This window comes from Drosophila simulans, chromosome 3R (genome assembly GCF_016746395.2).
Source record: "Drosophila simulans strain w501 chromosome 3R, Prin_Dsim_3.1, whole genome shotgun sequence".
Lineage (NCBI taxonomy): Eukaryota > Metazoa > Arthropoda > Insecta > Diptera > Drosophilidae > Drosophila > Drosophila simulans.
This window is the reverse complement of record NC_052523.2, coordinates 22,913,138-22,932,171: the sequence shown is the minus strand read 5'-3', so window position 1 is coordinate 22,932,171 and position 19,034 is coordinate 22,913,138. Positions and strand designations below refer to the sequence as shown.

At 48.0% G+C, this 19,034-nt stretch overlaps 6 protein-coding genes across 11 annotated transcripts; 2 read left to right on the top strand and 4 right to left on the bottom strand.

Moving 5' to 3' along the window:
* Positions 1 to 3,172: 3,172 nt before the first annotated feature.
* LOC6729772 lies at positions 3,173 to 5,826 on the bottom strand. 2 transcript variants are annotated; one of them, XM_016177623.3, is made up of 2 exons: positions 5,590 to 5,826; positions 3,173 to 3,523 (listed from the first exon to the last, which is right to left on the bottom strand). In XM_016177623.3, exon 2 carries the CDS (start codon positions 3,519 to 3,521, stop codon positions 3,246 to 3,248), a length of 276 nt encoding a protein of 91 aa, XP_016036457.1. In that variant the 5' UTR covers positions 3,522 to 3,523; positions 5,590 to 5,826; the 3' UTR covers positions 3,173 to 3,245. The 2 variants fall into 2 exon arrangements, with proteins under 2 accessions (XP_016036457.1, XP_039150959.1); XM_039295025.2 differs by lacking the exon at positions 5,590 to 5,826 and adding an exon at positions 5,393 to 5,515.
* LOC6729771 lies at positions 4,165 to 4,574 on the bottom strand. The gene has a single exon (XM_002105041.4). It carries the CDS (start codon positions 4,523 to 4,525, stop codon positions 4,214 to 4,216), a length of 312 nt encoding a protein of 103 aa, XP_002105077.2. The 5' UTR covers positions 4,526 to 4,574; the 3' UTR covers positions 4,165 to 4,213.
* Positions 5,827 to 6,843: 1,017 nt separating the features above from the next.
* On the bottom strand, positions 6,844 to 7,339 carry LOC6729770. Its single transcript, XM_002105040.4, has 2 exons — positions 7,260 to 7,339; positions 6,844 to 7,196 (listed from the first exon to the last, which is right to left on the bottom strand). The coding sequence occupies exons 1-2, from the start codon at positions 7,270 to 7,272 to the stop codon at positions 6,889 to 6,891; spliced, it is 321 nt and encodes a 106-aa protein (XP_002105076.1). The 5' UTR covers positions 7,273 to 7,339; the 3' UTR covers positions 6,844 to 6,888.
* Positions 7,340 to 8,184: 845 nt separating this feature from the next.
* On the top strand, positions 8,185 to 13,152 carry LOC6729769 (WD repeat-containing protein 20). Its single transcript, XM_016174633.3, has 4 exons — positions 8,185 to 9,259; positions 10,355 to 10,543; positions 10,614 to 12,548; positions 12,619 to 13,152. Exons 1-4 carry the CDS (start codon positions 8,708 to 8,710, stop codon positions 12,676 to 12,678), a joined length of 2,736 nt encoding a protein of 911 aa, XP_016036456.1. The 5' UTR covers positions 8,185 to 8,707; the 3' UTR covers positions 12,679 to 13,152.
* A 520-nt stretch (positions 13,153 to 13,672) lies between these two features.
* Positions 13,673 to 15,636, bottom strand: LOC6729768 (protein YIF1B-A). 3 transcript variants are annotated; one of them, XM_016177621.3, is made up of 4 exons: positions 15,478 to 15,636; positions 14,611 to 15,149; positions 14,171 to 14,557; positions 13,673 to 14,112 (listed from the first exon to the last, which is right to left on the bottom strand). In XM_016177621.3, exons 1-4 carry the CDS (start codon positions 15,497 to 15,499, stop codon positions 13,879 to 13,881), a joined length of 1,182 nt encoding a protein of 393 aa, XP_016036454.1. In that variant the 5' UTR covers positions 15,500 to 15,636; the 3' UTR covers positions 13,673 to 13,878. The 3 variants fall into 3 exon arrangements, with proteins under 3 accessions (XP_016036454.1, XP_002105074.1, XP_016036455.1); XM_002105038.4 differs by having other exon boundaries at positions 15,466 to 15,616; XM_016177622.2 differs by having other exon boundaries at positions 15,451 to 15,611.
* A 428-nt stretch (positions 15,637 to 16,064) lies between these two features.
* Positions 16,065 to 18,295, top strand: LOC6729767. Of its 3 annotated transcripts, none has more exons than XM_044923486.1 (4): positions 16,065 to 16,274; positions 16,335 to 17,354; positions 17,418 to 17,460; positions 17,678 to 18,295. In XM_044923486.1, exons 1-3 carry the CDS (start codon positions 16,208 to 16,210, stop codon positions 17,447 to 17,449), a joined length of 1,119 nt encoding a protein of 372 aa, XP_044779421.1. In that variant the 5' UTR covers positions 16,065 to 16,207; the 3' UTR covers positions 17,450 to 17,460; positions 17,678 to 18,295. The 3 variants fall into 3 exon arrangements, with proteins under 3 accessions (XP_044779421.1, XP_016036453.1, XP_002105073.1); XM_016174634.2 differs by having other exon boundaries at positions 17,675 to 18,295; XM_002105037.3 differs by having other exon boundaries at positions 17,418 to 18,295.
* The last annotated feature ends 739 nt before the right edge of the window (positions 18,296 to 19,034 follow it).

Sequence of the window (19,034 nt, the reverse complement as noted above, 5' to 3'; positions counted from 1 at the left end):
GCGCATGAAAGTATGCAGCATAAAATTTGTGCTCGGCAACAAATAAATATTTGACCCCAGCTCGCAGCAGGGTGCAAGCCCTTCCCCCATTTTTGCGCTGCCGTTGAATTTATATTTGCACTTAACAACCGTGCAACAACAAGAGGCACAGGAACAGGAGCGGCGACGACGACAACGACAACGACTACAATGCAACCACAACTCCAAGTTGGCGGCAACAACAGCAATGGCAACTACCGCAGCACCACTTTCGAGAGGGAAAAGTTTGTGTGGCTTATTTTTCGGTTACAAATCAAATCCAAAATCGCATTAAAATTGCATGCAGCGGAAAAATTGTGCAGCCAGCAGCACACAGGGCGATTGCGAGGATGTGTGAGGGGAGCCCAAATAACCGCGTAACCAGAAGCCTTGCCACCATAAGGACCTGCCAGGACCTCCCAGGATCTGCGCGAATGGAAATGGTGGCTCAGCAGGGTGGCGCTGAAGTGCTGCTGTTGTTGTTGTAGTGCAAGACATTTGCTGCGGTGCTTTTGCCCGATTGTTGCTGTTGTTGCCGTTCCAATTGAATTTTTGCGAGACGAAATCACTTCAACGCCTTCGATTTCAATTTCCGCCACATTTCAAATTTGTATTCAGTTATTGCATTTTGCCCGATTCCCCCCCAACTCGTAATCGTTGTTTTGGGGCTTGGAACTTGTCTTTACACAGGACTAAAGTTGTTTTGTAGATATTGATCTGAAAATTGCTTTCGCGCAGCTCGTAATTGCATTTTCGTCGGTGACTGAACAAAAATCAAATTCAAGTTTTGTGGGACATCGATTACACTTATTGATGCCGACAATGGAACAAGTTATGGTGATGATTCTTATGGCTGTTATCAAATGCCAAGAAATGCCCCAAGGATATGGTTTGCTTTTAAGGAGCAGAAAGTCATCAACAGAACTACCTACTTTTTCCACTCTTGCTCTTCAATTTCTAATTACTCAGTTTTTTTCTTGCTTTCTCTGTGCATTTCCTCTATCTTTTCTACCCCAGCTTTGATACCGCATTCCATTTTCCGTATCTGCGTCCGTGTGATTCGATTGCTTTACGATTGGACACGCACATAGAAAGGCTTTCTTTTCTCCCATTCCTTATGTGGCTATCTCCCTGGAGTTGGCCGCATCTGGCAGTACCTTTTGATGGGCTAACCAGTTACGGCATATCGATGCAAGCCGCCAGTTAACCCATTAAAGCCAAATGGGCTTAATGAACTAATGCCTATGCTAAGATATTTGTAATTTAAGGTATTTTCTTGGTAAACTCATATTCTAATTTATAATCGAAGTATTACTACTTGCTAAATATTTTAATATAATTTAGTGGGTTAAGCAAGCAACTTTGAGCCCTGCTTTCTCCATTAAGACGGCTTTTCGTGCATTTGTTGCTGCTGCTGTTGCTGCTGCTGTTTCTGCAGGTCGTGGGCGTAGTCCTGGTCGTGTTCCTGCTTCTGCCCCTGCTCCTTCTCCCGATCCTCTTCCTGTTGTTTGCTGTCACTCGAGGACGTCGCTGTCTGGCTGCCTGAACGAACGACTGAATGGCTAAATGGGCGGCGTGCTGTTGTTGTGGCCCGAGTTGTAATGGTGGGGCATCAATATCTCATTTGTATAACATATCGTAGTCAATATGAGACACGTGTATAAGTATCTAGTTTGCTCTGTGGTGGCTTTGGCCCGGCCGAGTTGGGGGGCTTTTGGGGTCCGTTGCATGTCATTGTAATGGTATCATGCTGTAACAGATTTCTGTTTACCTTGATTTACATATGAAGCGGGCTGTGGGTGGTTGGGTGGGGTAGTTAGGCGGTTAGGTGGGTGGTTAGGTGGGTGCCACACAAGCCGCAACAGAGCAAACAAACGACACTGCTGCTCACTCCTTCGCTGTGGCACGTAAATAGAAAAGAAAACACTTAAGCATGCACTTAGTCTTTGCGCCTTTCACTTCGTGTCGATGGCGATGTCGATGGCTGTGTCGCTTTGGATCAGGACATATATGTAACACATATATTGGTATGGGTGTGAATAAGCACATGTGTGGGCGCCAGGATGCGGCGTGTGCTTGTGTGTGTGTTGGCTGTGTTGTGTGCTACCAACTGCGATTTATGCAAATTTGTTTGGCTGCTGAGCCAAGCCCGGCTGTCGACTTTTTGTTAACAGTTTCTGTTCCCTTCCCACCCTTTATTCTTTCTTTCGCTTCTGGTTCTGGTGTGTCCTGTGCGAGTCCTTTGTGCTGTTGTGCTCGCCCCTTCCCCCTCTCCGAACACCCACTAAGCAAATAAAGTTATTTGCATGCGCAAGTAAATCGATTTGTGTATATCAAATTGTGGGGCTTCAAACAAAAAACAAAATGAACGAATAAGAGAAAGAAAAGCGCACACACACACTCGCAAAGCTGAAAGCTGAAAGCCAAACAAAAGCGGAAAAACAAAGATTACCGCTTTGCCGCAGCTGCAACAGGAGGAAAAACGAAAATCTGGATCACACGAATCGCTTAATATTGATTGAACGCCAATGGCCGCGCACACACTTATACATATGGGCGCTCTAAATTCAAATACAATTAATTAAATGCTGTTGGCCGCTTTAGCGCCGCTTGATTCCCAATTTAATTGGGGCACAAAACAAATTTCGCAATTACATTAGGCGGCGGCTGTGGAAAATTCGGCGGTGCGGTCGGGGCGGAAATAATACCCGAAAGTGCCGCAAAGCTGGCTACACATTTTGTTTGTCCATTTGAGAGCTTTCCGCTGCAGCTAATTAAAAATTATTAAAACTAGCGCGCGAAGTTAAGTCCGTGCAGCTCAACGAGTGCCCGCCGACCATGGGAAATTGCCGTCATGTCAATTTACCAAATTGCGCAAACAAACAGGGGGCACAACCATCCGGTTGGAGCACCAAGGACACTCCATTCCATTCCACACCCACTCGCACGCACATTTCGTAATTGTTGCACGTATGGCGTTTCGGCGGCATCGAAAAACAACAGCAAATCCCCGCCAGCATCAACATGCGAGGCGGCCACCCGAAAGCGGCTTATGTCCTGGCCCCACTGCCAACACCACCATCACCAGCACCACCTCCACGCCCATGTCCTTGGAGCAGCAGGCCGCGCATAAATTAACCAGCACTCAACCGGGAAAAATCGAAAAGCGCTTTTTAATTATATTTTCGACAATTTGTTTCAATACAAGCGAACGCGCGCGTCCTGTTTTATTTGCGCGGCTTTGTGGGCGGATCCTGCGGTTCGGTCCACTGCCAGTCCTTCCACTTCACGCACCGCCGCTCCCGGTCGTAGAACAGCTCGTTGGCCGGGCAACGCTGCAGCTGGGCGGGCTGTTCCCGATCCCTATCCCGCTCCCGCCCCTCCTCCTTCGATTTCCCGTCGCACTGCCAGTAGGCGGTGGGATCCCAGAAGTGCCGGTAGCTCTGGCCCAGTTCCTCGGCACTGCGACAGCCTGGCTCTCCGTTGTAGTCCCGACCAGACATGGCTGAAAGTGAGAGGACACGAATTTAAGGACATTCGATTTTGGGTATCATACACGGATATATTAAAGTCTATTCCTTTTGGACCAAATTAAGTTAACCACATCAGTTATGTAACTCCATATAGTTTAAGCAGCATAATTGTATATGAATACATGTATTTTTAAGAATATTTTACATATTTGTAAACGCGTATTAAAAAAGTTTGCGAAGTTAGTGGTTTTTTTCGCACTCGTAACATGTGCAAATATTTTTTAAAATAAACTATTCATTGTCAACAAACAAACAGAACAGTGCGGCGACAAATGTGTTTGCGTTGTTTTAAGTGCTTTAGTTTAATGCCCGCAAAAACACAGTTAACCATTAAGCTAAAAAAGTTCATAAAATTCCTTTATTTTTTTGTGATTAAGTGATTAAGAAAAATTTCCTTTATTTATCTGATTAATCGTGCCCTGACATTACAGCAAAAATATTTAGCTGTGCAAAGTCTTTGTGCTTATCTCACACGCGCTAGTTAGTTACTAAGTTATTTATCAAAGTTATTTACTAAATATTTACTTTTACTAGAGATTGCTTAAAAAAGTGACTTTCCCCTTCATCTCTTGACTTTTTGACTGCATGACAAGGTAATATAAAAAGAAAATAGTTAATATTACTGCTTATTTGATTTATTTTGTTTTGTTAAATCTCCAATTCTAGGCAGCAACTTCGGGTTGGCTGGGCGGCTGGACGGTGGGCGACCACACCCACTGGGGCCACGGAACACAGGCCTTGGCGGAATCCAACCAGGCGGAGGCAACGGGGCACTGGGCGAGGGTAGCGGGAACACCCTGGGTGGAGCACACCCAGAAGGAGCTCTTCAGGTAGAAGTGGGCGTAGAATGCCACCTCCAGCTCCTCGGCCGTTTGGCAACCGGGTTGACCCGTGGGCTTGACCACAGCAGCTCCGCTGCAGAAGGAGGAGCAGCCTAGGATTAGGAAAACAGCGAACAGAGGCAGGAACTTCATCTTGAGCTAGGGGTGGCTTTCGTTGGACTGACCTATGCTAATCGGTGGAGCGCTTTTTATACACTCCACGGATAGACGAAATCTTATCGAGCGGAACTGAGGTGTGATGCTGTGGTCGCGATAAGCTCATCTGGAATTTCCTGCCCCCAGCAACCCACTCTGTTCTCGCATTTTATGGCGCTGTTTGTTTGCCCAATTGCTGTTTCTTCCGCTCGAGACGAGCTGGATAGGAGCTGGCCAGGTGGGTCCAGGTGGGCACCCATCCCGGTCGGCCTGCTTGCATATTCATGACATCAACGGCAGCTGTAAATTATTTTCAGAGATAGCCGAGGCAGGCCGCAAACAAGCGGAGTAGCAACGATGTTGCCTCGGCTGGATACGCTGGCTAATTAATTCAAAACACTGCCTCAAAGGCATTTTTGGGGCTGGGCCAACAAATTTCACCTGGCTGCGCGGCGGGCGGAGGAGTGCGCCTTAAGCCACACTACGTCCTTCGTCCTCCTGGCGCACTTGAGTAATTGCCCCAGTGCACTGCACAGTGCAGCCGGAGTCGTGAGTCGGCAGATGGGAGTTGGGAAGGCCTCCTGGCCGCCCTTCTTGGCCTTTGTTGCTCAGTTTTGCGGATTGGGCTTTTGTTAGTTTTGGGCCATAAATTAAATCGTGTTATTAATGTCTGCCATTAAGTGAAGCCACCGGGAGGAACGGCACTTGGCTGGCTGCAAAATGCCCACTTCCTGCCGCCGCCGTTGTCCTTGCCACAGTGATTTATGCTAATTCGTGTGGCATTTGTAGCATTTCTCCGAGTATTTTCAGATTTTCAAAGACAAGGCCATTATTTTAGCCAGCGCAGGTAGGGCCCCCACTCACTGATTTAAAATTCATCCGACCACTCCGAATGCCGAAACCCAATTATGTGGCGCACTTTTTTTGTCCACTGTCGGCTCACTTTTAAAAACATACTTGCAGCGGGATTAAACGGAATGGAAAACAAAGAGGCTTCAATGCAATTAAATATATTGCGTATACGTCACGTATGCTAAAATTTCATTTCACAATTTTTATACCTCTCCCTTTGATTCACGCTGCTGCCTCTTCGCTTCTCCGTTTGTTGCCTGGCGGAAAATTCTTTTACATGCAAATATTTTGTTGGCTCTCGCACGCACGTCGCCCCGAAAGCGAGAAATAAAAATTCAATTGAATCGTATTTTTTCGCCGCTTATTGATGTGCTCGGCGGCCTGACAAAGCGTTTGACTGACAACTGTGAAATGAAATAAAATTCTCGCACCAACTACACGGGCGAGTGCATCAAAAATAGTGCAACTTATTGCCAGGCAGCCAGGGAGCAAAGGGATCGGCCCGCCGGCGGTTGACTACGTGGGTGGGATCACAGGACGCGGGATGCGCCCACATATTGATTTATGACAAATGCCCACCGAAAAGGGGCGTGACCCGTCAGTCAAGACCGCTTAACTGGCGTCAGAAGCCACGCGTTAACAATGGCAACCGTAATTGCAACTGGCCAACGGCGGATCATCATCACAACGCTGCCATAAAAATACCCAATGCAATACCCAAATCTCCGCCATCCGGGACACTGAGAGAAAATAGTGTTCCTCGGAGCGCAGCCCGTAAATATGATTCATCGAGATATCATCATCGAGACTCGCACTGATATATGCGACTTATCGCTCTCGCGGATCGTGCTCTTGACATTGGTCAGATAAGATGAAGGGGGACACTTGGGGACATGGAGACGTACTGCCTCAAACATTTTTGGCAACCATCTCGCTGCTTTTTTCATTAGCTTTGGATGCTCTTCAAAGGCATTACTAGAAATAATTGGTATATTCTTGGCATTTTAAATTTAAATAGCATCATTATATGTCTGGCAATTGTATTGAAAAATAAATATATAGATTATTAAGTTCTTATCTACTTAAATTGGCTTAGCTATATTTTCGTAATTATTTGCTTAAATTATGTTAAAGAGCGTGACATATTGTTTAATCTTTGCAATTCTGCAAACGGATATTGTTTTACAAATCTAATAAATTAGCATGTATTTAATATAGTTTTTCTATACTGAAAATGCAAATGCTTATTAACCCATATACGTGTGAATTTACAATTTTTTTGGGTTATTTAAAGTGTTTATCCAACACAATTTTTTAATTGTAATAAAGATGAGTAAGGTTATTTTCATTTATGCGAGAAATGACCTCAAATTTAAACATTAAAACTAAATGACCATAATTTAAACTGCGTAAATTGACAAAAAGCAGAACATTTTTATTTGTTAGGTAGTTCTTAATTTAATCAAAATCCATCTTTATGGCCAAGCAACAAGGACTTTCTCACTTGTCTAGCATCCAGCCCATCCAGGAGGACGACTCGGTGGCTCCTGGCATGGCTTCCATTCCCAGGCGGTCCACGGCACACAGGCGTTGAGGTCCTGGTCGAATCCGGTGTTGGGCTGGCACTTATGGAGTTGGGCCTGCGAGTTGATGCCGTCACAGAGCCAGTACTTGGTGGGGTCCAAACAATAACGCTGGGGGATGTGCAACTCCGCCGGGTGGAAACATCCCGGCTCAGTGGCGTCGTTGCACATCGAGCGGATTCCGGCCGGAAGCAGGAGCAGCACAAGGCAGCAGGCCAGTGACCAGAACGAAGCTAATTGGATATAATCAGCTTTAGTCCTGCGAATTGCGAAGAACAGCGAGCGCATATACTCACCTTGCGGATGCATGGTTTTAGTGAAGGTGGGTGATTCTCCGGCTGGTGCAGATGGTTTTTATACGAACACTCCAGCCGCTCAAGTGGCCATTCTTATCAATCGCTCTTGATTGATTCGAGTTCGATGCGCTGCCCGAGGTCGTCGCTTGTTTGCCCATCCCACTTGGTCGGACTAAGCTGATGGGGGGAATTCCTAGGGTGACAATGCCAAGACAAAAGACATGTGTCCCAAACGAGATTTAGCTGGGAACTTCAATGCAATTGGCAGTGCAAAGTAACGAGAAAATGGGAGCAAGTAAAAGGCGGAAGGGCAGCAAAACAGCAGCTTCATTCTTCTTCTTTTTCACTGGCCAATTTCGCAGGACATGCCAAATGCATTTCCGGCTAACACCATACACACACAATGCCAGTTGCTGGAATAACGCAAGTCAGTGTCATTGGTTTCTGTCGAACGTTGTTTATTTCGTTGGTTGTCCATTGATTGAGCAAAAAAGTGAATACTGGAAAAATTCAAGAAGGAAAATGAAAGCAAAAATGGTATTTACAAAAGAGCCAAAGTTAGGTTATATAACCAACTTACTGAAAGCTTATAAATTAAAGTTATGAAAACTATTATATTCATATTTCTCCCATAAACAAATGGAATTTAGATATTCATGAAATTCAAATTACGCGCCAATTTTTCAATGCTGCCTATCATCAACAAATTTGGCATCATTGAGTGCAAACTATTTTAAACAATCTGGCTGCATTCACTGGAATTATATTGTTTCGTAAATAATTTATACATAAGACGCTAAATATTTAAGTTCAATTGTCATAAGAAAGTAATAAAAAAAGCAATTTATATATTTCGGCCTTAAATCGTTAAGAGTGACCAGCCTGTGAAGTGATGTAAATCCAGCTCTTCGTACTAACATCGATATCAATGCTCGAACATCGAACAGTATCGACGGAAAGTATCGACCTTTTCTCACATCGCTAAGCCCAATCAGAAATTAGAAATAAATTAAGTAATTTGTGCGGAATAAAAGCGAGCGTGCGGCCGATGCGATAACCGCGATCCCCGTCACCCTCACCCCGCCGCCACCACGCCGTGATGCAGGCAACCAGCGCAGTGGCCGGAAAACTCGGAAAACTTGGCGAACGCAGCTGCAACGGCAGAAACAACAACAGTGCAAGCACAGCCCCACGAAACTCGGTGTAGTGAAGGAATTAAATCTAATTATAAGAAGAAAACAAGCGAAGGGCAAGCCCAACCCCGCGGCGCTTAATTAGCGGCGACAGCCAGCGATTTTCGTGGCTGGGTAGAAGGAACTGCAGCGCCCGCAGAGCCACCACTAGCACCACTGGCACCTGGCATTCACATGGGCTGAGTGCCGAGTGGATCGGTGGATCGGCGAAGGCGCAGCAGCAGCAGAGGAGCAGGAGCGGGAGCCGCACTAGAGATGGCCAACCAACTGGACGCCAGTGTGAAGGACGACCTGAAGACGCAGTTCGTCACCCGCGAAGGCACCTACCGCCTGCTGACCCTTTCGGAGTACTCGCGGCCCAACCGGGTGGGCTACAGCAGCAACCAGAGCTCGCCGCAGGTGCGCGTCTCCATGGTGACCCTGCCCAGTCCGGCGCAGGGCAAGCTCGGCTCGGATGCGGGCGTGGGCACACCTGTGGGCGGCGGAGCAGCAGGAGCCAACACCACCACAACGAATGGCAGCTCGCCAGGAGCGTCGCCAACGGGAGCAGGCGGAGCCAGCACAGCAATATCAAATGGAGGCGCCGGCGGTGACAGCAACTACAGCCACAGCAACCACAACAGCAACAGTGCCGGAACCAACACTGTGGAGGCGCGTCTGGGCGGCGGCATATCCATGCACTCCATGATGAACGGCGGCGTCGTCGACCAGAATGGCGTGGCCACCAATCAGGTCCTAGGAGGCGATCGCATATGCTTCAACTTCGGACGAGATCTCTACGTTTACTCCTTTCGCGGCGCCAAGAAGGTAAACATTGTCGGGCAGAGATAGTCTCCATGCGCAAGCACGCGCGATGGAGGAGAAATGGTGCAGGAGGCGGTGCAGCGAGCTTATCACACCAGAGATAGAATAGAGGCTGCCGGCAATTGCATTCCAGGCGGATTGCACCAGCCAATTGGCGGGGGCCTAAAATACCTTGCCATTTGCATGCAGTGTCCCCCCAGTGTGCTTAATTTGCTCCACTTCGAGCGCTTGATGATCAATTCGCTTGTTTGGCGTTTTTATGAATGTTTATTGCGCTCGAAGGCAGTCGGTTGTGAGCGGTTTCAGCTCATCCCTGTGCGCGGATTACCCTAACTTTTGTTTGCAACCCCGAAAGCAGCCAGGGACAAGTTTTTGTCCAATTAAGCACCTGCTGCAGTCAACGAACATGCCGATAGAGTAATCCTGGTGCGGCTTTCGCCCATCCGAATTGCTCATCGCCTCGCTTGTGTTTGCCCTGTTTCCCCTGCCCAGCAGCTGTTTCTAATTCTTTGGCATTCTGTGCGGCAACAGCTTGCGATTCTCCTTCTGTATTTGCTTTAGCTGGCTTCTTTGTTGCCATAGTTATCTGCTGGCGAGAACTTGGCCGGGCTTGCATAGAGCTTTTCCCACCTGATTCCGCCAACAAGCTGCTAATTTCCACTCCGCTTTCCGAATGTGTTAATTTCCAATCTTATTTCAACCCACTGAACGTAATCTTCCATTCTATTTGTTAGAGCAGTTCATATTCTTAATCTTGAAAAGTATTCTGATTCGAAAATAACCACAACTTCAAGTTTCAGTGATTTGTTTATACAAGCTCACATCCAATGGCATCTTGTTGCACAGAGCATCGAGTTCGTGATAACGCTTTCTTCAATTACCAATTGGTGGTCAGCTTATAAACATTTCCATCTTGGTCACAAGATATTATATAAACTTTGTTTCCATTAATGAGCGTTGGGTTTTATTTCAACTCTTCAAAGAGTGTCTCGCTGCGAGGCACCCTCTTTAGGTTTATAATAGGAAAACGTAATGCAATTCAGAACGACCAAGATAAACATAAACAGATGATAGTGACTCTTGTTGACTTACTTTCAGGGCACGGAGATGAGCAAGCCGATCGATAAGAAGTTCTACAAGGGCACCAATCCCAGCTGCCACGACTTCAACGTGAGCTCGGCCACGCCCACGGGAGCGCCCCTGCTGGTGGGCTTCACCACAGGTCAAATCCAGCTGGTCTCCCCGCACGTTGGTCCTCGGGAAGTGAGGAAGCTCTTCAACGAGGAGGTTAGTTTTCCAACTGAGATTTATATATATAGCCCTTCAAAGCAAACTGATTATTATGTGTGTTTCTCAGCGACTGATCGACAAGACCAAAGTGACCTGCCTAAAGTGGCTACCCAACTCACCGCACCTGTTCCTCGCCGCCCACGCCTCAGGTCACCTGTACCTGTACAACGAGGAACTGCCCTGCGCCGCCACAGCGCCCAGCTATCAGCCCTTCAAGCTTGGCGACGGCTACACGATACTCACCAGCAAGTCCAAGACCACAAGGAACCCGCTCTTCAAGTGGGTCTTCAGCACCGACAACTGCTGCGTCAATGAGTTCTGCTTCTCGCCTTGCGGCTCTCATTTGGCGGTGGTTTCCCAGGACGGTTTCCTGCGCGTCTTTCACTACGACACCATGGAGCTGCTCGGAATCGCACGCTCCTACTTTGGCGGCTTCCTCTGCGTGTGCTGGTCCCCCGACGGCAAGTACATTGTCGTTGGTGGCGAGGATGACCTGGTGACCGTGTGGTCGCTGCACGAGCGACGAGTGGTTGCTCGTGGACAGGGCCATCGGTCCTGGGTCTCTGTGGTAGCGTTTGACCCGTATACCACATCGTACACAAACTGGGATGGCGGTGACTTCAGCGACGATGAGAATCAAATGAACGAGTACTCCCATTCGCGAGAGGCGCGCTTCTCCGGAGATTCCACGGCCAATGGTGGCTTCGAGGGTTTCGACCGAAACTCCACACCCGTACACGCTGCCCGCAACGGACCACACTCGGCCTCCTTTCGCTCGGACGCTTCTTCGGCGGAAAAGCTAATGAGTTATAGACTTGGCTCCGTCAGTCAGGATACGCAGATCTGCCTGTGGGACATAACGGAGGACGTTCTACGACATCCATTGGTGTTAAGGCAGCGCGCTAACAGCGAAAGGGGCTATCTCAACGGTGGTGTCGACGAAGAAGCGGAAGCAGAAGACGACATCAAGGTAATCCGACCAGTGGCCATGTCTGGTCAAGCGACTGGACAGCAAGCGGAATCGGGCAGCTGTAGTCCAACACGGGAAGCAGCGGGCGGAGGCACAGGAAACGGTGCTGGCGAGCACAGCAATAGCAGTTCCAGCAAGTTCTCAACCGCCAACTGCACGATATCCTCGCAATCCTCGCCCGACGACTGCGACACCGAGGCAGCCACTCCCGCCTCAACTTCGTCGAATGCGGGCGCAGGTTCGGTGGCTGGAGCGGGAGCGGCGGCCTCAACGAAGCAGAACAACCGCAACCATGGCACTGGCAACTCAATCAAATTCCCCAACTGCATCAGCGCCACCAAGTCGGACAGCATTGACGGAGGCGGCGGCAGCGGGAGTGGACAGAGACCGTCGCAGACAACATCGGGATACAACAGCAAGACTTCCAACAGCTCGAACAAGTCCTCCAACTCGGGCAGCGGTTTCAGCGCCTTCAACAGCCTCACGCAGCGTCTCTCGAACTTCAGCTTCCTGAGCAGCTCGGAAAAGAAGGCCGCTGGTTATGAGGGAAGCCACTCGACCGCGCACCGTCAGCACCGCAAGGCCATGAGCATGCTGAAGAGCTATAACCAACACAACCACACTGGCGGACACAACAACCACAGCCAGAGTAACAACAGCAGCTCCTCCAACTTCGGCCACTCGAGCACTCTGGATTCGAATGCAGCCGGGGCCATTGGCAGCAGCTCGACGGCGCATAGTTTCGGATCACTGAAGCTGAGCCGGTCCTCGCACCACTCCTCGTTGGCCACAGCCGCCCATGCGTCGGGATCTGGAGCGGGCTCTGGCTCTGGTGTCAGCAGCTTCGATCCCATGCAGCTCATTGGAACGCCCGCCTGCCCCCGTTTCGATGAGTGCCCACTGCTGGAGCCGCTGGTCTGCAAGAAGATCGCCCACGAGCGGCTGACGGCGCTGATCTTTCGCGAGGACTGCTTTCTGACGGCGTGCCAGGATGGATTCATCTACACCTGGGCGCGGCCAGGTCATGCCACGGTAAGTAGACCACCTTGGATCTTTCAACTCGAAGCGGGCAAAGCTTTAATGATATATCCTTCTTTGACAGCACGCCACTCAGCACTTGTCACCTGGACAGACGGCGGCGCCCGGCGGGACGGTAATTTAGTTCAATAAAGTGGACTTGGTCAACTATCAGCGTAATCTTGTCAAGCAGCAGCAGCAGGAGCAGGAGCAGCAGCAGAAGCAGTCGGTGATCTAGGTTAAAGCTAGGCGATTGATTTCGGTAATTTATTGATAGGAGCAAGAGTTTTAAAGGTTTTTATGTTGCGTATTTTGTATTCCAAATGTAGCCTAAATGAGTTTATGAACCACACACAGACACACCGTACACCCGTAATATATATATACATATATATATATACGATATATAGCTATGTACAACATAACTACGATCTTTATACGCAGCATCATCAGGCAACAGAACAAACGTATATGTTAAATCTAAATTATTAGTTGTAAATGTATTATTTTTTTAGTACGTGGAATTTGTTGAAAACAAAGCAAAGCATGTTTATAACTATTTACTAAGTGCTAGCCTACACTACACACGATAAATAAAGCAAAAGAACGAAGAAGCGAACTGCATTAGCGAACTAAAATAATAAACAGAATCAAATAGAGGAATGGAATGGAAGGGAATGAGAAGTGGACGTTTTTTCACATCGTGCTATGTACTGAGTTGCGGCCGAGGCCCCAAACTAACCAACGACGAACTATCTAACTATGTAAACTCACGAACTAACCTAAAGTAGGAACTGTTATCTTTACTATTACTATGGATTCGTATGCCTTTTATTTTTTGATGCAAGCCGCCGAGTGCAACGTTTTAGCATGCAGACGCAAACGCAGTCGACAACCGAACAAATTAGACTAAATGCAGACAGGAACCGGAAATCGGTGATCGGAAATTTGAAATCTGAAACCCGAACCAACACAGCAACAAACATTTCACACATATATTTTATAACGAGCCAGGAGAAACAACAGTCGGCACCTTGCGATGTTAGCCAATAAGTTAACAATGAGCCGAGCAAGCAAAACCAACCAAGAACACGTTACAGTAAAAAGAGACTAAAATTTCAATAAAATTATATAAAAAATTAGTTTTCATAGCTGGTATTTATTTATAAAATGTGTTTGTTTCTAACAAAAATATGCTTCTCTCGCTCGAGTCTCGGATGAGACAACCACAAACTTCATGCTGGAAAACACAATGCCTTGGCTCCAGAACCGTTCGACATTTGAGTGGGCATCCTGGCCACTATTAACTCAAGTAGCATGCAAATTAACCTATCAAGCCTGTGGGTTAGAAGGTCTTGGGCACCGTCAGCACCTCCGCCTCGGGCAGATACAGGTGCTTGGAGAGCAGGAAGGCGAACAGCGCCTGTCCCGCGACGACCATAAACAGGAAGTAGAGTTTTCGCTTTTTCCCGCCGCTGTAGTCAAATTGCTGTGGATTGCCATACGGATCGTAGTTGATGGCTCCACTGGGCGCAGCCGGGGAGTTGTCCTGCAGCAGTTTCGTCCGCAACGTGCGGAGCTACAATGGAGGTGGGATTACTGATTGCTCCACAAATAAATGGCAAGCGCAAACTCACCAAGAAGAAGCCGAAGGAGAAACTGGTGTACGCCAGCGCAATATAATATCCAGACTTAAAGAACAGCGTGCTAACCATCAGGCAGACCACTATATTAACGTATTTATAACCAGTGAATGCCAGCAGATCAAGCGTTTTCAGGCTCGTCTTCACATTCATTACGTACAGGGCTATGGAGTAAATGACCAATTCGAAAATGCTATAAGCCATGGCGCTGGAGGCCTGAATGCCAAGCTGCTCCGGCGAAAAACGCTTTTGCATGCCCAGAAGCAAACCCGCTACGATCACGTATGTGATGTAGCCCATGGTGGGCAGATAGAGATCCGGCGCATTAACGTCATATCGTGGTTGCACTGGGTGCTCTTGGTCGTAACGCAGGGACCAGTCCTAAAAGGAGTATGTAGTTTATATGGTTTCTCCGTTTGTGGTTCACCACTCACCTTATGCATATAGGGGAAAAAGAGAAGGCGCAACTTCCTACCCACGTAGGCGTTGTCCACAGCGAAGTAGTACTTGAGCTTGGCTACTGGCACCCACTTCTCGAACTGATTCTCCATGATTTGCTTGCCCTGATCCGCTAGCTTCTGGCCATACTGCATGGCCATGTCTTGCACAATGGGCTGCTGGAACATGGCGAACTGTGGGTACTGTCCAGTGGGTGGAGCTACAGGCTGAGGTGCTCCTATTCCGTAGGTGGGTGGCCCAGCCGCCTGTTGGGGAGGTGGTGCTCCATATCCGTATCCGGGCTGCTGTTGTGGTGGCTGCTGAATGTGCTGAGAGGGCTGGCCGAGATTGGGGTCGAATCCATAGCTGTTGACCGGCGCCGGAGCAGGTGCTCCGTACATATTGGGATCTAGTATTCCGGGGCCGGTGGGCGGGGCCATGAAGGTGGCGCCACCGCCCATCATCGGAGCCGAGGGTCCCATGGCGTTAACATCACTCACACGCTTCGGCGGCCTTGGGCGACCGGCAGCTGAGGCTATTTTGGGACAGAGCAACCATTAGTTAGTGCCGGAGGATCTAAACGAAACAACTGGGAAGCGGGGAACACAGGCACTCAAGCTACACACGCAGCACGAAACGGAAACGCAGGGCAGGCATAGAAACTGGGGGGCAGGATGCAGTGGAAGCCAGGAGCGGCGCACAAAACGGGTTAACGTGTAACGTAAACAGTGACAGCACTCCGGATTCCGATTCCGGTCGGCGGCGGCTGGGGAAATTCCGGAGTGGCTGCACCGGACATCCTTCGGGTATACTTGCTTGCGTAGCCTGATCCTTACAGTTCTCCCACTTACGGTTCCGCATACCCGGATTTGGATTGTAGTTCATCTTCCTGGACCAGTAAATTGTATTCAAAAGTTCGGTTTTTAACACATCACCATAAGCATTTTGTAGTGTGACCGGAGTTTAGTGTTGCGAAATACCAAAGCCCGACCGCCTACCAAAATGGCTGCACTGCTTTAGATAAAATACTAAAGGTTTTTAATAACAAATAAAATATATACATATATATATCATTGTTTATTTTCTACTTTTGTACATTTTTTATTTTAATACCCGTTACTCAATATTTGTATATATTATATATGTATACTCTAAACTTCCGTTCAGATAATTTCCTATGAAACATCTGAATACGATATATGGATTTATATGCCAGTGTATGTCTCAGTACACGAATAAATGTTTGATTTTGCACAATACTACAGGACTGCTTTCTTGCATTGGTTGTAACAGATATAACATCAAGTGAGACAGTATATAAGAAAACATATTTAGTATCTAATATTAATTAATTGTATATCAACAAGAATGTATTTTCATAGTTTGCATTTTTTCTTAAACTATGCGTACAAGTGGAAAAGGGCTATAACCAAAACGAGTTGATTAGCAGAGTGACCATGTGAGTTTTGACAGTGCCATCTGGCAACACCGTCGGCTTACTTTAATTTTTAGCGCATTCCGCAGCGCAAAACAAAACAAATTTGATTAGTTAAATAATTTGATCGCAATTATTTTTGTTCTTAAGTCAAAGTTATGGAGAACGCACTTAAACGGCGATCTCTAACGCTCACCACGCGTCTGCTGCATAAGCGCCACAGTGGTAAGGATTTCTCAGCTCGAAAAACCAGGAATATCCATAAAACAATCATTTTTTGTATAGCTTCACCACAGAGCGTGCGTACAGGGCACAATGTAAGCGTATCCCTGGACACTCCCGGCTCGCCCAACTCCTCAGCAGTTGTGGGAATCACGTCCGACCTGGAGAGCACTCCGCCACACAAACACAAGCCCAGCTTGGACGACAGTGTGGACTTCTCGCCCCGCCTGGACATCAGCCTTTCGCCCAGCTGCCTCTTCTCCCAGACGCTGGCCACCGAAAGTCCGGAGGTGGGCTGGCGCTGGAACCAATGGAGCAGCAATGCCACTACGGACAGTGGATTTGACTCCGCGGAAATAGGCAGTTTGAGCCAGCGTGAACGACGCCGGCAGATAGTCTTTAAGGGAGTCGAGGATAGACGCAGCCAACTGGATAATGAGCAGTGGCGGGCACAACAGATGCGGGCTAATGTTCTCCTTAAGGAGCGATGCGCTAGACTCAATAGCCAGTTGGAGCAGATAGCTGTTTCCGAACCAGTAATTCCACTCAAAACTCCTAAAGTTTCGTCACCTGTTGCTCCCCGCACAAGATCAGCCTGCGCGAAGGCTACGCCAGTGCTTCCTCCCGCAGTTGCCCCCGATCCAATGGCAGACTTCCTCAACGACTCGGAGACGGATCTCTTCCTGCTCGAGGCCTCCCAGCAACTGGAGTCCAAAATAGAACACCACGAACCACCCAAACCAAGCACAAGCAACACACCCACTAGGCACCACACGGCGAAGCGGCCATCCTTCTACATGAAATTTCTGGAAGACGAAAGCGAGGGCGAGGACTGGCTAAACGCCCTAGAAGAGGCAGTGCAGCAGGCCACAATGCCGAAGAAGCCGCGCACCTCGCTGCAGCGCTACAAATCAATGCCAACCACCGGGGATTCGTGCAGCGGAGTGTCCACCCTGACCAATGTGACGGCCAATTCAAATGCCTGCACAAGTGCCTCCTCCGCATCTGGTTCAGAGCTAAGGGATACTCCGCGCATCAAACGGCATGCCAGCTCGCACGCCCTGTCCCCAGCCACATCGCATGGTAAGTGCCAGTGCAGTCAAACGTTTCTAGGTCAAAGCAAACTCATCATTTCGTTCCCTGCAGCGCGCGGCAAACTCTTTGGCAGCCGGAAATGAAACCCGATAAGGTAATCAGCCCCTGAACACAATCAGCTTCCCCTCAGCGTGTACCAATTGTGATGAGCAAAGTTAGATTTAAGATATTTCGTTTTGTTTCGCTTGACTTGCGTGCCCCCTTGCTTGAGCATTATGTATACGAGTACGCTAATTGATTAATGCAGCTGCAAAGCGTCTTTGAAAATGTTAATTTAAGCCTAATTAAAAATTAATTGTAATTTAAAGCAGGACCCTTAATATTCGCATCGAACGCGCCTGAGCGTTCGTTCGGCGCATGCGACTCGCCATATGTTCGGCATTATCGGGGCGCGAACGCGCCGCCCACCAGCACAGGTGGCAGGACGCAGACGACAGGTGGATACGACTGGTCGCCGACAGGCAGTGAATTGTCGTCCCCCGGTTGAGCTTTCATTCACGGACAGGAAGCTCGTTGAGTGCGACAGCGTTTTAAATTAATTGAAATGTAGGCGAAGGATTTCTGTTTTTAATATTCAGACTATGGTTATATATAGGTCAGTTGGATTTCTTCACGTCTTCGAGTTGCTTGAGAAGCAGCTGATGAACGCAACAAAATTAGCATTTAATTACACTTGTTACCTAAGTACGCAAATTCCTCATCAGCCTCGATCGTTTCAATGAATATTTCGTTTTCATTTTTTCACTATTGATAAACCGGTTTGAAATATTATTAAGCCTAATCTAAATGCTTACATTGCGCTAGTTTTTTATATACGTATGAACAATTTAAGACCCAAGCCTTAATAATCTAGTGCATACATAAGTATTTCATATTTTCCGTTTATATTAAATAGGTTGTATTGAAAAACAAATAAAAGCTGCAACTTATTTATCTCTAAAGTTATTTTCCGGTAACCAATCAAGCAAACATTACCCACATTTAATTTATGAGAAGTTTATAAAATTAACTTTAAAATGCAATGAGGCGTCTGAAAGGGGATTTCCCTGGAAAGCAGAATTTATGGCAAATGAAATCAAAGTGTGTGAATCCCATCTCGCACTTAAAACTGGGGAGGAGGCAATAATCAAGTCGGCATGAAAAGCCGGCGAAAGTTGCCCCAGCTGTCTTCACTTTTCGCTTGGCCTGCAGTTTAAAGGCTTGGGTGCTCGAGGCTTTATGAACCTATTTGGGCTAAGGTCAAAGTTGAAGCCCTTTCGCAGCCATTACGCGTAAGAGGCAATTGCGCCCATGTTTATGAATAGTCCTTCTCCAGTCGTCAGTAGTCCCTTTGCCATCCGAACCGCAGTAGCAAGTGACTCCATCCAGTCGAATCGTGCCGAAAGTCAGCGAAAGTCAAGTATGCTGCCATATGTTTACGGAGCGCAGCATAAACCAATGACAAAACACTAGCTACAACTTAGCACGGAATGGTGGGTGGCTAATGGCAGCGGGCGGCCAAGCTGGTGACGTCTGCGGGCAGCCAAAGCCGCTGCAGAAGCCAAGCCAGCCGAGATGGAAAGCCTGAGTCGGTGGGAAAAGCCAGAGCAAAAGCTTAGCCAACGCAGCTGAGCGGCAGCAGGCGAGCAGAGGCGTAGTCGGATGGATTATGGGGGTTCAGCTTATATG

What these genes read in the sequence shown, in the direction of transcription:
- LOC6729769 (XM_016174633.3), top strand. Translation starts at nt 8,708, where the DNA reads ATGGCCAACCAACTGGACGCCAGTGTGAAGGACGACCTGAAGACGCAG. An exon ending in CCTTTCGCGGCGCCAAGAAG is followed by an intron (nt 9,260 to 10,354) that starts GTAAACATTGTC and finishes ACTTACTTTCAG; the next exon opens with GGCACGGAGATGAGCAAGCC. An exon ending in CGCGGCCAGGTCATGCCACG is followed by an intron (nt 12,549 to 12,618) that starts GTAAGTAGACCA and finishes CTTCTTTGACAG; the next exon opens with CACGCCACTCAGCACTTGTC.
- LOC6729772 (XM_016177623.3), bottom strand. Translation starts at nt 3,521, where the DNA reads ATGTCTGGTCGGGACTACAACGGAGAGCCAGGCTGTCGCAGTGCCGAG.
- LOC6729771 (XM_002105041.4), bottom strand. Translation starts at nt 4,525, where the DNA reads ATGAAGTTCCTGCCTCTGTTCGCTGTTTTCCTAATCCTAGGCTGCTCC.
- LOC6729767 (XM_044923486.1), top strand. Translation starts at nt 16,208, where the DNA reads ATGGAGAACGCACTTAAACGGCGATCTCTAACGCTCACCACGCGTCTG. An exon ending in GCTGCATAAGCGCCACAGTG is followed by an intron (nt 16,275 to 16,334) that starts GTAAGGATTTCT and finishes TTTTTTGTATAG; the next exon opens with CTTCACCACAGAGCGTGCGT. An exon ending in GTCCCCAGCCACATCGCATG is followed by an intron (nt 17,355 to 17,417) that starts GTAAGTGCCAGT and finishes CGTTCCCTGCAG; the next exon opens with CGCGCGGCAAACTCTTTGGC.
- LOC6729768 (XM_016177622.2), bottom strand. Translation starts at nt 15,499, where the DNA reads ATGAACTACAATCCAAATCCGGGTATGCGGAACCGTAAGTGGGAGAAC. An exon ending in GAACCGTAAGTGGGAGAACT is followed by an intron (nt 15,150 to 15,450) that starts GTAAGGATCAGG and finishes GTCCCAAAATAG; the next exon opens with CCTCAGCTGCCGGTCGCCCA. An exon ending in TTTTCCCCTATATGCATAAG is followed by an intron (nt 14,558 to 14,610) that starts GTGAGTGGTGAA and finishes TACTCCTTTTAG; the next exon opens with GACTGGTCCCTGCGTTACGA.